General features: G+C 34.5%; 1 protein-coding gene across 1 annotated transcript in view; it reads left to right on the forward strand.

The window, feature by feature from the left end:
- The window catches only part of RAD17 (RAD17 checkpoint clamp loader component), a 33365-nt gene extending 16540 nt beyond the window's left edge, over positions 1 to 16825 (forward strand). Inside the window, exons 10-17 of the mRNA XM_074282205.1 lie at positions 5349 to 5460; positions 8165 to 8356; positions 11156 to 11241; positions 11336 to 11482; positions 11922 to 12071; positions 13433 to 13553; positions 15119 to 15176; positions 15803 to 16825. Coding sequence (XP_074138306.1) covers positions 5349 to 5460; positions 8165 to 8356; positions 11156 to 11241; positions 11336 to 11482; positions 11922 to 12071; positions 13433 to 13553; positions 15119 to 15176; positions 15803 to 16079 — 1143 coding nt within the window. The 3' untranslated portion in view covers positions 16080 to 16825. The remainder of the gene's footprint in view (positions 1 to 5348; positions 5461 to 8164; positions 8357 to 11155; positions 11242 to 11335; positions 11483 to 11921; positions 12072 to 13432; positions 13554 to 15118; positions 15177 to 15802) is intronic.
- The last annotated feature ends 166 nt before the right edge of the window (positions 16826 to 16991 follow it).

Genomic DNA, 16991 nt, shown 5'->3' on the forward strand with positions numbered 1-16991 from the left:
CTCTAGTTTCTAAGACAAATTGTACATATGTTCTTTACATATTTTTTGACAGAAATATAGTTCTCAAGATTTCTTTTTACCTTTTTAGAAATCTCTTGAGTTCTGTATTTGAAGATCAAACCTTTTATGTAGGTCTGGTTTTTTTCATCAAAAATAGATGGAATTCATTTATTTCGTTAAATGTCCATCTTCTTCCCTGGAAAACGATACTCATTTTTGCTGGGTAAGTTATTCTTGGCTGCATACCAAGTTCCTTAGCCTTTTGGAATATCATGTTCCAGGCCCTTTGTTTTTTTAATGTGGATGCTGCTAGATCCTGGGTTATCCTTATTGTGGCTCCTCCATAGCTGAATTGCTTTTTTCTAGCAGCTTACAATATTTTTTCCTTTGTCTGATGGTTCTTGAACTTGGCCACTATATTTCTTGGCGTTTTGATTTTAGGGTCCCTTTCAGTAGGTGATCGATGAATTTTTTCAATGTCTATTTTACCCTTTGTTTCCAAAACGTCTGGGCAGTTCTCTTTGATAATTTCCTCGAAAATAGTGTCCAAGCTCTTTTTTTCCTCACATTTTTCAGGGAGTCCAATTATTCTCAAATTGTCTCTCCTGGATCTGTTTTTCAGGTCTGTTGTCTTTCTAATAAGGTACTTAGCATTCTTTTCAATTGTGTCATTTCTCTGGTTTTGCTTGACTACCTCTTGGTTTCTCCTTGAGTCAGTCATTCATTTCTACTTGTTCGAGTATAATTTTCAATGATGTATTTTCTTCACTCACTTTTTTTATATCTTTTTGTAATTGTCCAATTGTGTTTTTATCTTCTATGGAATTTTTTTCCATTTTATCCATTTTATTTTTTAGAGAGCTGATTTCTTTATCCAGCTCACTAATCCTGTTTTCCTTGGAGTTGTTTACCTTTTCTAATTCACTAATTTTGTTTCTCAATGATTTGATCTCTTTATCTCCTCTGGATGACTTCTCCAGGCTCTCTTTCCAAGCTTCCCTTTCCTTTTCCCATTTCTCTTCTAGCTCTCTTGTGAGAGCCTTTTTGATTTCCTCTATGGGATTCTTTTGTATTGAGGAGCAGATCATAATCCCTTAGGGGATTCCTCTGGGGACAGTCTGTTTTTAGTCTCCTCAGTATTTGAAGTCTGCTCTCTCTCCATACAGAAGCTGTCAATGGTTAGAGCCCTTTTGAATTTTTTGTTCATTTTGTCAAGAATGGAAGAAAACAAATTGACAAGAGAAACCATTGGTCTGTTTTTGGGGGGGGGATGGTGTTAATGGGCTTCCTCTACAGACTGGGGGTAGGGCAGCAGAGAGCCACTAACAAAACAGTGATGGCTGCGCTGAGTCTGTGCTCTGAGGCTCTGAGAACTTGCCGAGTCAGTCCAAGTGGGGGTTGGGGGTGGCCAGTTCCTAGAGACTAGCTTTCCTGGGGTTTTATTCTTCACCTCCAGTGTTCACACCCTCTCCACTGCTCCTGGCTTGCTGCCAAGACGGAATATCCACACTGGGGTAAAGCCTTTTCACAGACAAGGCAAAGATCGTACCCCTCCCCCCCTCAGGTCTGAGCTGTATGAATTGTCTGTCTCACTCTGCCTTGCCTGCCCTCAGTCTGCGCCCAGTCTGTTCGACCCTACCCCGAGCAAACACAGACCTTCTCTGGCGAATTTCAAGGATGTCGTCTCTTGGTGATTATTTGTGGGTTTCTTTTCCGGTCAAGCATTAACTCTGAGGCTTGTCATGAAGTAAGTTCTGAGAGAAAATGCAGAGCTCAAGCAGCTGTCTGCCTCCACGGGGCCATCTTGGCTGGAAGTCCTCTTAAGAAATTGTGTTGGGAAATATATTGTTATAGAAAAGGTATATTATCCATCCTCCCTGTAGTGATACCTGATTTGTCTAACCAGAATTAATCTTCCCCTTTCTTTGAAATTTGATTGTCAAATTGATGGTCAAAGTCAAAAACTTATCAGTCATTGACAGGAAAAGATAATAAATGTTGGAGAGGATATGGGAAAACTGGGACGCTAATGCATTGTTGGTGGAGTTGTGAAATGATTCAACCATTCTGGAGGGCAATCTGGAACTGTGTCCAAAGGGCTATAAAACTGTTCATACCCTTTGACCCAATAGTGCCATTACTAGGTCTGTGTCCCAGGGAGGGAAAAGGACCCACGTGTGAAGAATTGTTTTATAGCAGCTCTTTTTTTGGGGTAACAGAATTGGAAAAGGAGTGGGTGACCATCAATTGGTGAATGGCAGAAGAAGTTGTGGTACATGCAGGTAATGGAATGCTACTGTTCTTTTAAAAATGATGACCAAGCTGATTATAGAAAGACCTGGAAAGATTTACATGAATTGATCCTAAGCTAAACAAGCAGAACTAGGACTACATTATACACAATGACAGCAAGAATGTATAATCATAAACTATGAAAGACTCGATTTCTTCTCAGTAATTCAGTGATCTAAAGCAATCCCAATAGACTTTGGACAGAAAATGCCACCTACATCCAGAAAAAGAATTATAGAGAATTAATGTAAATTAACATTTTTTTTAATGTTTTTTTTTTTAATCTCTCTCATGTTTTTTCCCTTTTGCTCTGATTTTTCTTTCCGAGTATGACTCATAAAGCAATGTGTATTAAAAATATATAAAATTACTACATTACCATTCAAAATAACAGTCGATAGTATGAAATATTTGGGAATATATCTACCAAAGGAGAGTCAGGAATTATATGAGCAAACTTACAAAACACTTGCCACAAAAATAAAGTCAGATTTAAATAATTGGAAAGACACTCAGTGTTCTTGGATAGGCCGAGCGAATATAATAAACATCACAATACTCCCCAAACTAATCTATTTATTTAGTGCTATACCAATCAGACTCCCAAGAAACTATTTTAATGACCTAGAAAAAATAACAACAGAATTCATATGGAACAACAAAAGGTCGAGAATTGCAAGGGAACTAATTGAAAAAAAAGTCAGAGGAAGGTGGTCTAAGTGTACCTGATTTAAAGCTATATTATAAAGCAACAGTCACCAAAACCATTTGGTATTGGCTAAGAAATAGACTAGTTGATCAGTGGCATAGATTAGGTTCACAGGGCAAGATAGTGAATAAAAACAGCAATCTAATCTTTGACAAACCCAAAGATCCCAAATTTTGGGATAAGAATTCATTATTTGACAAAAACTGCTGGGAAAACTGGAAATTAGTATGGCAGAAACTAGGCATGGACCCACATTTAACACCACATACTAAGATTAGATCAAAATGGGTCCAAGATTTAGGCATAAAGAACGAAATCATAAATAAATTGGAGGAACATGGGATGGTTTACCTCTCAGACTTGTGGAGGAGGGAAGGAGTTTGTGTCTAAGGGAGAACTAGAGACCATTATTGGTCACAAAATAGAACATTTTGATTACACCAAATTAAAAAGTTTCTGCACAAACAAAACTAATGCAAACAAGATTAGAAGGGAAGTAACAAATTGGGAAAACAGTTTTACAGTTAAAGGTTCTGATAAAGACCTCATCTCCAAAATATACAGAGAATTGACTTTAATTTATAAGAAATCAAGCCATTCTCCAATTGATAAATGGTCAAAGGATATGAACAGACAATTTTCAGATGATGAAATTAAAACTATTTCCACTCATATGAAAGAGTGTTCCAAATCACTATTGATCAGAGAAATGCAAATTAAGACAACTCTGAGGTATCATTACACACCTGTCAGATTGGCTAAGATGACAGGAACAAATAACGATGAATGTTGGAGGGGCTGTGGGAAAACTGGGACACTGATGCATTGTTGGTGGAGTTGTGAAAGAATCCAACCATTCTGGAGAGCAATCTGGAATTATGCCCAAAAAGTTATCAAAATGTGCATACCCTTTGACCCAGCCATACTACTACTGGGCTTATACCCCAAGGAACTACTAAAGAAGGGAAAGGGACCTGTATGTGCCAAAATGTATGTGGCAGCCCTTTTCATAGTGGCTAGAAGCTGGAAGATGAATGGATGTCCATCAATTGGAGAATGGTTGGGTAAACTATGGTATATGAATGTTATGGAATATTATTGTTCTATAAGAAATGACCAACAGGAGAAATACAGAGAAGCTTGGAGAGACTTACATCAACTGATGCTGAGTGAAACGAGCAGAACCAGAAGATCATTATACACTTCAACAATGATACTGTATGAGGATATATGCTGATGGAAGTGGATTTCTTCAACATAGAGAAGAGCTAATCCAATTCCAATTGATTAATGATGGACAGAACCAGCTACATCCAGAAAAGGAACACTGGGAAATGAATATAAACTGTTATTTTTACCTTCTGAATCTAATTCTTCCTGTGCAACAAAAAATTCGGTTCTACACACATATATTGTATCTAGAATATACTGTAATATATTTAACATATATAAGACTGCTTGCCATCTGGGGGAGGGGGTTGGGGGAGGAAGGGAAAAAATCTGAATAGAAGTAAGTGCAAGGGATAATGTTGTAAAAAATTACCCATGCATATGTACTGTCAAAAAAATGTTATAATTATAAAATAAAATAAAAATTTTAAAAAAAATTACTACATTAAAAAAAAATTTAAAAACTCACCCGTCAGATGACCTCTGGATAGAGGCATCTATCTCCAAGGTGGAAAGGTTGCTAATGGAGAGGTAGAATCAGAAATGAATTGGCCATTTATCTGAATTGGCATTTACTAAAGTAGTTGGTCAGAAACAATATTTGAATTTGAATGTTTATGGCAAGTTAAGAACTTGGGGCCTGTGACTTTTTAAAAATGTGTAAATAATTATTTTGGTATACTTCGCTTCCTTGGTAATCCTATGTATCTTATGCATTTAAAAAAGTTATTCTAAGAAGACTGTCAGAGGGGCTCATAACACATAAAAATATTAAAAATCCCTGATGTCAGGCAACATGTTGTTCTGAACTTGATTCTGAAGAAACTTTAGACTATAATAAAAGTTTATACTTTGTAGCTTCTTGGTACTGAGAATGGATAAAATTGTTGGAAACTTGAGTGTAAAGAAGTATTAATATCTTGTTACTTTATATAGTAGTAATGGGATAGTTTTAAAGTAGCATTACTGAAATAAAGATAAATATAATTTATTAAATGTAGTGTGAACATTTTAGGTGACTACTATGTTTAGGGCACTATTAAAGTATAATTAACCATAAAACACTGTTGTATTTTCAGTGGAATGATACCTTGGCAGTTAATTCTAGTATACTACTTAAGAAAAATAATGATGGAGTGTTTTTTTTGTTTTTTTTTTTTTTACTTTCTCACTTAAGGGTGGAGGAAAAATTGTTGTCCCTGACAAACCATCTTTAGAGTTGCTTTGTAAAGGATGTTCTGGTGATATAAGAAGTGCAATAAATAGTCTTCAGTTTTCTTCTTTTAAAGGTAAATATTGTTTTATGTTAAGTGAAGATAGTATTTTCTTAATAATGAAGTAAAATAACATCACAAAATATTCATAGTAATTTAAAATGTTACTGCTTAGTCCCTAAGTAACTGAAATGTAGCTAAAAGTTTTTTCTTTTTATAAAATGGAAATGTCTAGTGTGCAGCTACTGGAAGATAAGGGGACATTTGTATATGTGTGAATAAGGTAGTTATGTGAGCAGCTTTTTATCTAGTACCAAATTTCATTTGCTTTGTTTAGCTTAATACCACGCTTTCTTGCCATTTCAAGGACCACTCCTTTAAGTGCTGTCAGACTATATGCTTGGAGCAATGAAGTAATTATTTCACATCATTTTTATAAATTAAATGAAATAACTATTTTAATAATTTAAATAATATAATATATTTAAATAATACATTATTTCATTTAATCTATGTTTTTATAATGATATATTTAATTTGAATATTAATTCCTTTTATGAATTTAAGAAATGCTAGTGATTTTCAATGAAAAAAAGTATGTATTTTTATACCAGTATATTTCATACATACTCATGAAAGAAAGTGGATAAATTGGCTCTGAAATAACTGGGTACTTGACTGCAAAATAAAATCATTATGTTGGCCTTCTTACCTTAAAATAACTTTATTTCTGACCATTTGGAGAACTTTTAAAGTCCTAAAAAATATGTTGGAAAAGATTATAAAATTCTACACACTGAACTTTGTAGGGTGTGGGAGAGTTATTTTTTAGTTATTTATATTGAGAGACAACCCCTAGAAATCTGAATTTTTGTGTGGATACTCTTTCTATACTTTTGACATAGTATAAGTGTAGGATATATGTTCAAGGAGAATGTTTTAAGAAGACAATAAGAAAAGAAAGATCTGGGGATAAAAAAATACTGAAAGAATATATTTATGTGAATTATTGATGCATGGGTTGAAAGCATCCTTACTAATGGTATTAGGAGAAATTAGACTTAATAAATGACTTTTATAGCCAAAAAAATTTTGCAAGTTAGATAATTCACTGAAGGGTGTTAGAAAATATAAGATCTCACTGAGCTTATTATTTGATGATCATAAGAAGCATTTGATTTTGTAGAGAAAAATGTCAACTTAAAGTCACTTCTAGGTGCACCTAGGTGGCACAGTACATAGAGCACCAGTCCTGAAGTCAGGAAGACCTGAGTTCAAATTTGGCCTCAGGCACTTTTAACACTTCCTAGCTGTGTGACCCTGGGCAAGTCATTTAACCCCAGTTGCCAGAGCAAAAAAATAAAAAGTCACTTCTATAATTAGGTATCTCCTAAATATATAAGTCAAAGGAATAGAAAGTTAACTTCAAAAATAACTTGATTAAAACCTTCTAATTCTCAGCAAGGTATTAAAAAAGATATATGTATGTGTATGTGTGTGTGTGTGTATACACACACACACACACACACACACACACACACACACACACACTGTAGAGCCTCTTCAGTGAGAGACTTAATCACTCAAGAGAATCTAGTCTAATTCTCCGTATAGGAAAAGCTGGATGGGAGAAGAATGTCTCTTGTCCAGAAACTATTATGTTAGGGATTGTGAGTTATGCTGTACTCTAATGACTTCAAATTTCTTCTGATGTCTGGGGAAGAGGGATGAGAGAAGAGAATCTTTTTAACATCAGCATTTTTCTGGTGATACTGTGACTAAGAGTCATGAAGTATTAGTCTTCACAAAATTAGATACTATTCAAAGAGCAATAGAAAAGTACAATATATTATTAAGAAATGTACAGAAGTAGTAAAAGTCAAGAGAAGTGAATGACCAGGAAAAAAAGTAAATTCCTTCCCCCCCCCACTCCCTCTAGCATTTTATTTTTGCCAGAATTGATTTTATTTTTCCAAATACATGCAAAAATTTCAACTTCACCTTCGACCAGATTTTTCTTCTTTTCCCTCCTCCCCAAGACAGCAAGCAATGTGATATAAGTTAAATGTGTGCAATTCTTCTAAACATATTTCTATATGTGTCATGATGAACAAAAAAAAAAATCAAAAGGTGAAAATACTATACTTTTATCCACATTTGGTCTTCATCATTTTTTTTTTTTTTCTGGGTATAGATGGCACTTTCCATCACAAATCTATTGGAATTGGCTTGAAAAAAAGAGCACAGTTGATCTTCACATATTCTTATTGTTAGTATGTACAATATTTTCTTGGTTCTGCTCACTTCACTTAGCATCAGTTCATATAAGTGAAAGTGCACTCTTTTTTCCTTTTTTTTTTTTTCCTGAGGCAATTGGGGTTAAGTGACTTGCCTAGGATCACACAGCTAGGAAGTATTAAATGTTTGAGACCAGATTTGAACTCAGGTCCTCCTGACTTTAGGGCTGGTGCTCTATCCATTGAGCCACCGAACTGCCCTGAAAGTGGACTATTCTTGAAGTAAGAATTAGGAATATACATTGTACAGTTTATGTGCACAATTGGTGTTCATTCAGCATCAAGAGATCTAGAAGACCATTCTCCCAACTGGTGGATTATTTGGGGGATATTATAGACAAATATTCTAGAGATTGTATAGAGGGAGAAACCACATTGATGATTTAGTTTTTGTTCTTTTTCTTTTTTTAATTGAAATGTTATCCGCTGTAATTGAATATCATTTTTATATGTCTCACCTTTCTTTGTTTATTTCATTGCAGGTGATTCAACAGAGACCAGTTTTTGGTCAAGGAAAAAAGGGATGTCTTCATTAAAATCAGATACTTTATTAAAAGCAAAGCAGAAAAAGAGACCTGATAATACTTTGGAAAACCAAGAAATCCAGGCTATTGGTGGCAAAGATGCATCTCTCTTTCTCTTCAGAGCTTTGGGAAAGATATTATATTGTAAAAGTAAGTATGGGGTCTTTATTCTTTGGTATTTGAATTGTATGAATGTTTCCTTATTAAGATGTTAGGTTTATATAACATTATATATATATATATATATATATATATATTAACTGAATTTGTTAGTCTGTCAAGAACATAGAGGACAGATACTGTCTGGTTAACCTTTCATTTGTTTATTCAAACAAACGTTAACATTAGTTATAAATAATAATTTACTTTCTGCAAGGATAATTAAATGCTATCAGGTTCCCACAGGATCATAAGACCTTTACTCCTACACCTCTTTTTAGTAATAGTTATTCATTTAGGTAAGATGGGTTTTGTTTTGTTTAGCAACCTAAACATTTTTAGAGGCAAGTGGCTTACAGAGTCCTAGGCATCATTTATTTTTAGTGCTCTTATTCAACTGTTTGGGGCTATTCTTTTGTCCAATACCATCCAGTATTCACTTCCCTTTTGCCACCTTTTGACTTTTCAAAGACTCACTACTTTAGAACTCTGCTTAGACTTGCCTTTCTTCACCTTCCATATTTTCTCATTTCAGGGAAAATATCAATTTAAACATTCAGATGAAGTAATTGACAATGCAGTATAAATAATAGCTGTAAGGAGATATTTATTTAAAAGTGTTTGTCATCTAAACTCTTATTAGATTATATTTGCTAAATATTTTAGAACAGGATTTGTTCTAAACTACTCTTGCCAGTTCCATACTCTTCTTACCCCCAACCATTCAACAGACGAACAAAAATCTCACCTCCAAGCATAGGTTAGTGTTCTGTCCTAGATGTCCTCTTCACTTCTCTGTTGCTTCCTTGGTGATCATATCAGCTCCCATGCATTTAATTACCATCTCTACCCTGATGATTTTCAGATCACCTATCCTGCCCCAAGCTCTTTATTGACCTCCAGTCATGGTTCAGAAATCTCTTGATGTCCTGTATTTGTCCAAAATGAAATTCATTATCTTTCCTCCTAAAAACTACCCCACCTCTTGCTTGCCCTGTTACTGCAGAGGCAGGCTATCTTCAGGCTTGCAGCCTATGTGTTGTCCAGGACTCCTCCCTCCTTCTCACCCTGTATGCAGAATTTGTTGAGGCCTGTCCATTTCATCTTTACAACATCTCTTAAGTACTTCTCCTCTTCTCTGACAGGCCCTTGTTCCCGAACACCAGAACTACTGCCATAGTGTATGGGTGGCCCCACCTGCCTCAAATCTTTTTCTGCCCAATCTGTCCTTCATTCACCTGTCAAAGTGACTTTCTTGAATCACTTCTCCCCTTCCTCTCCCCCCCCTTCCAAAAAATCACCTTTGGCTCCCTATCACTTCCAGGATCACATACAGAATGTTGTACTAGGCATACACTTCATAACCTCCCTGCTCCCCATCATGTGATCTTTGATCCAGTGGTAGGTACCCCCTTCCTGGCAGTTCCATGAGCAGGATAATCCCATCTTTTATCTGGACATTTTCTCGGGCTGTCTCCCATAACTGGCACACTTTACCTCCCCATCTTCACATTCTGCCTTCACTGCTTTCTTCAAGTCGCAACTAAAATTCCATTTACGCTAGGAAGCCATTCCCAAACCCTCTTAATTCTAGTGCCTTCCTTCTCTTATTTATTTATCTTGCATATAGTCTGTACATATTTGTTTACTTGTTTTGTATGCCCTTGAGGGCAGGGACTTACTTTTTTTTTTTTTTTTTTTTTTGTAAACCCCCCTCCCCCCCATAGCACCTAGCCCAGTGCCTGGGCCACTTAATAAATCTTTATATCTTTATTAACTGAGATCAGTAGTTTTGCATGCTGCTTGTTCTATCCCAATTATTTTTTGTAAATCATTTTAGAGGTGAAGGAATTTTTAACCTTTCAAGTTCTTTCATGCTTTTTTTTTTTTTTTTAAAGAGATTGGGGGTGGGGCAGGGGAAGGGGAGGACTGACAAAAGGATTGCAGAATTTTAGAGTTAAATAAATCTAGATAGTATAGTATATCAAGGCCTAGAGAGGTAAGCTGATTTGTTCCAAGATCACACAGCTAGTGAGTAATCTTATGACTACAAATCCAAACATTGTCAAGCTCTACCAAAGTGATCATTTCCCCTCAGCTTCCAGATATGCTCTTGAGCAAATCCCTTGCTTTCTAGCAGAGGAATAACAGCAGGTACAAAAGTCCTTGGCTCCAATTTTCTTTAATGATACTTGCAAGGATGACTTAAAGAAGGGGCTAAGCTGACTGACAGTATTACTACTGTCAGTAGTCAGAGTAAGATGTACCTATCTTTGCCCCCCGGTAAGTGTTAGCGCTATATATTTTCATGCTATTTTCATGTCAGTGCCCATCTTTATTCTTTTATGATTTCTTCTGAGGAGCTGTCTCTGATCTCCAGTTCTCAGCTTCTGCTTTAGGCTTTCTGGTTTTTTGTTTGTTTATTTTTTAAATTGTGGAAATACAAGACATTACTTCCATTCCTTACTTCTAGATTCTCAGATTTGAGCCTCATAATAGAGTGAGAAATTTTGTGGCCTCTGGATCAAGGACTATCTTTGCTGCCATTAGTTTCCAAGGTCCATAAAACCCTTCTATCTCCCCTGCAACACTCCCTTCAAGAATCTGGCATTTCTATGAGCTGTGGACAGAATCTCCTTTCATGTGTTATACTACAGTTTGAGTTCCTTAAGATCAAGAACTGTCTCATTTTCCTATTTCCACCATTTAGCAGAGTACTTGACAAATAATAAGCACTTAAATGTTATACCATTGTAATCCATCTTTAGTAAACCTAGAAATTATTTACAGGAACATCTCCAATGGAATTAGAATTTCCCCGATTACCTTCTCATTTGTCAGAGTATGAACGGGACATATTACTTGTTGAACCTGAGGTAATGAAAATTTGTAATTATTTGATTTGAAATAAAAAAACTTTTACCATTATCTTTGTGTTAGTATACTTACATATATATTTCTGTTGACTAGGAGGTTGTAGAAAAGTCTCACATGCCTGGTGAGCTATTTAATTTATACCTTCATCAAAACTATGTAGATTTCTTCACTGAAATAGAGGATCTTGAGAGAGCCAGTGAATACATGAGTGTTGCCGACATCTTCCGTGGAGACTGGAATGTAAGGCTGATATTTTGTTTGTTTCTTTGTATTTAGGAAAATACCATATGTTTTCGTTTTTATCATTTGTAGTAGAACAACAAACTGAAGTTTTAGAATTTTTTCTCATTTCATTTGTGACAAAAATACTCAGTAACTCTAGAATTAGGGAAGCTATATATTTATCCAATACTTGTTTTCTTTATACTTGACCAAGATTTGTTTATGTTAAGAAATTTCAGTAACTGTTTTGAGGGATGTCACTATAAAATGAAAACTAGAAAAGATTACTTTGGATGCTTTGAAATGGCTCTAGAAGGTTTTTCTTTCTTATACTATAGAATTTAGAGAACTGTAATTTAAATTCCACTATACACAATAGTAATAGATTTTTTATTATTATAGCGTGAGTACTTCATATTCATTATCTCATTTAATTGCATGTCAATTCATTTTTTAGTCAAGGACTATACTTGGGGAATACGGTGCATCTGTAGCTACAAGAGGTGTGATGCATTCCAACAAATCCAGAGGTTTTGCTTATTGCCCTGGAGGAGGAACAAGTTTTCGACCTTTGCACAAACCTCAGTGGTTTCTGATAAATAGAAAGGTAATGTTGCAGTGACTGATAAAAAGTTGTCAAGATCCTCAGTTTATTTAGAAACAAGCTAAAACATGAATGACCATTTTGAATATTGACTCCATGAGCTTTTAAAAAGTGTTTTAAAAAACAATATGGAAAAAAGTTAAGATCATATACCTGTTCTAACTTATTTCAACTCAATGCACAGCCTTTTAGGCCCTAGGTAAGTCTTGGTTTTGTGTTGTATCCAATCTGATTTACTAATATAGATTTACACCTGCTCTTTGATTTACAGTCTTAGAGAACCCAGGATTCTGACTGGTACTTTGTCATAAAAGATTCCAGATTCAGGCCTACTTCTGACACATTGGAGGAGTGACAGGACTGTTCACTTGACTTGTCAGTACCATAGGAAAGACATTGATAAATTTATCATAGATGGAATCAATGATCATTTACTTATTGAATACTTAGTCTTTGGCAGGCACTGTGTTAGACCTAGAGATAATACATTAAATGAAAAAACACTACTTGAAAGGAATACTAATGGGAAGAAAGGACATCAGTGAACCAAAAATATGTGTTAAATTCCTCAAGGAACTTTTATGGATGGGGATTCAATATATACTCCATTTGTAAATGCACACTTATCAAAGTAACATCAGAGAGAAAGAGATTACTAACAACTGGAAGTATCAGAAAAAAACCCTTATTTTAGGACATATTATCTGAGTTATGCATTGAAGGATATTAGGGCTTCTAAGAGGCAGAGTTCACAGAGAGAGATAAAGTTTAGTTAACAAAATTAAAATGTAAGATCAGTAATTTTTTTGTTAAAATTATAAATGAATTTCCATCTGATTTCTCTTTGTGATCCACATAAGGAATTATTAGAATAGGCTTGTCAAAGCATCTATGTACCACAATTCAGAATTAATATTTCTTATGATTCAAGAAAATTCTTTGATTGCCAAGCTTAAAGAGAGATTTATTATGTTAAATAAGATGTGTAAGTGACACTTCATGGAGATAGAAAACCTTGAAAGTTTACATGTATTTGAGCTATCAAAAAAATTTAAGTATAGCAAGCATACTTAGATTTGGGATCTGAGGTAATTTAAGGATATGTATTTGTAAATAAAATTTCCTATATATTTTCTAAACCTCAGACTTTCTCTTGATATATGGAAAAGCCAACGTTCCTATTATAGAGAGAACATATGACATAGATAAGGTTCTTTCAGGCAGTACTGAAGCAGTTAATAGGGTTAAGATTAATTTGATCGCTTAAAAAATTCTTTGAATTTTATTTTAAATTCTACAATTTCCCTGGCAGAATTTAATAGTATTTTTTTTTTTCTTCCTTTTATTTTCCTTTTGCTAAATAGTATCGAGAAAATTGCCTGGCAGCAAAGTCACTTTTTTCCAGTTTCTGCTTACCCCCTTTGTGCCTTCAAACACAGCTGTTGCCATATCTGGCTATGCTAACTAATCCAATGAGAAATCAAGGTAATGATAATGGACTTATACTAATAAAGTATACCTCTCTCCTGCCCATAGAGAGAAATTACTAAAAGGAAATAGTTTTGTATACATACATTAGGTGTGTTGGTTATTTTTTGCATATCTATCTGTTCTGATTTGTTACTAGGTTGGGATGTACTGTTCTGCTGATAAGATAGTAGCCTAAATTGACCATGGTATAAAAAGGAGGGGAGCATTTTATTAGTAAAGCTTTTTAAAGATGAAATCAAGGTCATTATATGAATTTTTCATTCCTAATATAAGATTTTTGTAATAGCATTATCTTTTTGTATTGATTCATTTCTCAATATTGTAGTAAAAATGGCCATTTGCTTACTGTTAAATGTTTTGGATTTTTTTTTTTTTCCATTTTTTTTCCCCAGGGGGAGGAGCAAGGCAATTGGGGTTAAGTAACTTGCCCAGGATCACACAGCTAGCTATTGAGTATTAAGTCTGAAATAGGATTTGAACTCTGTCTTCCTAAATACAGGGCCAGGGCTCTATCCACTGTCCATCTAGCTGCCCCTGCTTAATGTTAAATGAACCATGAAGAACAGGGAGTGAATTTCATTCAGATTATAAGTGAATCCTTAACCCCTTCTTTATATATAATTAGTTTATATCAATACCTTACTTTTAAATAATAGTCTAGTTTTAAAAGCAGTCTAACTCTATTTCAGAGATTATAATATGTCCTGTTTCACTCCAGGGTTTGGGGGTATACAGGAGCCAGATCTGCAACTATGCCTATAGCATAGGGGACCCCTAAATTAGCCTTAGAACCAAAACTTGTTCCCAGTGGTCCTCTGACCTTAAAATGACAATGTTGGGGCAGCTAGGTGGTGCAGTGGATAGAGTACCAGCCCAGAAGTCAGAAGGACCTGAGTTCAAATTTGGTCTCACAATCTTAATACTTCCTAGCTGTGTGATCCTGGGCAACTTCAATTGGTCTCAGCAAAAAAAAAAAAAAAAAAAAAAAAGAAGAAGAAGAAGAAAAGAAAAGAAGAAAAAGTGACAAAGTCATTTTCAAACTGTAGCACTTAGTAGAATGTCAGGCATATGTAATAAATTCTTTGTTCTTTAGTTGACATTCCTGTATTCTTCCTTTTATGAATCTATACCTTTGGGGCTGGAGCAGAATCAAAACATCCATGGCTAGGATGATAGAGTGCTTTTTTTGAAAGCATTCTCCTTGTGTTATCTAGTGACTTTGTCATTACTTATATTGTTTAAGGGGAAAAAAAGAAATATAATTCCCAAACGAGCAATTTGAAAACTAAACAGTGATGCTCTGAAGCAGAAGCCTTCTGCTTAACTTATGTGGAATAAAGGGAGATTGGTGCTCACAGGGACCAAGAAGAATATGCTGCCCAGATTGGGAGCAGGAATTTGTGCCTACCTCGGGCAAAGTGGGTTATCAATTTACAAAAAATTGTAGCAAAAAGAGAGTGTGTATATGTGTGTGTTAGAAAATTGTATTAGGAATTTTGTACCCTGTATATATTTGATCTAGTTGGAAATTTGTTGTCTTTTTTCTTTTCCCTTTCCAGCTCAGATTGCATTTATCCAGGATGTTGGAAGACTTCCCCTAAGGAGGTTTTTTGGAAGGTAATCAGAGTTGTTGCCTGCCTTATTTATTTACTGCCTTATTTCTGTTTTTTTATAGTATATATTAGTAAATTCATCTAATTAAATATATTTTATGTGTTATTTTCCAAGTCAGTAATATTTAATATGTGCAGTTAGTCATATGTCATCATAAGAAGTCACTGTCAGTATTATACAAATTTCTTTCCCCTTGATTTAAGTAATTAGGATTTTAAGATTATAGATAATGATTTCACAGCTTCCTGGGGAAAAGAGTCAAATTTCTCCTCTTCTTTACAGCTGAAAATCAATTTCCTGAAGCATTCAGTAATTAATTAGCACTTGATGGGTATAATCACATCCAGTTTATTTTACCAGCAGTGGTCCTTTCATGTATTACTTTTGTCATTTAATCTGTCAAAAAATTAGGCTTGTAACCATGCATTTTATCTTTTTACCATTCACATTTTATGTTAAGAAAGAAATGTTTCATTGAGGTAGATGATAGGAAACTGCTGCCTAAATAATTTCAAACACATTTTAGGGAAGAAGGAAGGTAAGAATAGTCTTGCCAATTATCATAATTATAATGTAGTTCGAAGAACTAAACTAGTCTGTTATTAATAGATGTAATGCAATTTTAACAGATTGAAAATGGAAGCTCTAACTGATAAGGATTCTGGAATGATAGACTCTGCCAGTGATGATGAAGCGAATTTTGATGGAGTACCACCTACAAAGACACTTATGCACATGGGCAAAATCAAAACTTCAGAGACTGATATAGAAGCATCATTATTTCTTCCTTCAAGTCAAACTAATGGAACAGATCTGCCTGCCAGCCAACCACAGCCTGCCACAGCTCAAGGATTTATGGAGGAAGAAGAGATCACAATAGAGGAATATGACAGCGATGAGATGTAGCCAAATAATCTACCTGATGGTCAAATGTTCTTTGACAGATTCATTTTAGTTTTATTCACTGATAAATAAAGTTACTTGAATAAAGGTAATATGCTTTCAGTGCTTTTGAAGTGATTATATTGTTAAAAGTCCACTTGTATGGTGTATAGTCTGTACTTGCATAGTGTATATAGTATGTACACTTGTGTTTGCTATACATGTCCATTTATGGGACCAACTGTACCTTTAAAAGGAAAAAATATAAATTCAATTAAATGTTTAGCTTAAATCTGAACTTTTTTTAGTTAAAGGAATATTGATAAACAATCAAAAGACATTAAGTATTTTTATGGAAAAGTTGATGAAGTTTTTGAAACAAAGCAGTAAATAGTAAGACCTTGTAAGTTATTTTTAAAATTTTCCACTAGTATTTATTTAGTTCTATAGGTGATGTACAGTGGAAAGATAAACATTTGTGAGCAAGTTCATGTGAAGGTTATGCTAAATATTTAAAAATGTGAATTAATGCATAATTTGGGAATGTTGTACATATAAATTGTAAAACTAAAGTAATTCACCTGTAAACTATTCAAAATGTAAATAAACGTAGAGCCTTGTACGATTTTTTTTTCTTTTACCTATTTTTATAAATGTTTAAAACGTGAAAGACTATGTTGTACGATTATTTTTCGATAAATTATGCAAATATCTACTTAAATGTATCGAATATTTTAAACAAAAACATTAAATGCCTTTTATTTCATCAGTATTTTCCATTTCTCTGGCACTGACTTCTCATGTATTTCTTTGTGGGCAATGTGAAATTTTCCCATTCTTTAAAAAATGTGAGGGAAAGGAGCTCAGCCTTGTGTCTTGGGCGGCCACTCCTAATCCTGGGCTTTGTGGCCTGCCTTGGGCAGTTTCCGCGGGGGA

This window comes from Sminthopsis crassicaudata, chromosome 1 (genome assembly GCF_048593235.1).
Source record: "Sminthopsis crassicaudata isolate SCR6 chromosome 1, ASM4859323v1, whole genome shotgun sequence".
In the NCBI taxonomy this organism is placed as follows: Eukaryota; Metazoa; Chordata; class Mammalia; order Dasyuromorphia; family Dasyuridae; genus Sminthopsis; species Sminthopsis crassicaudata.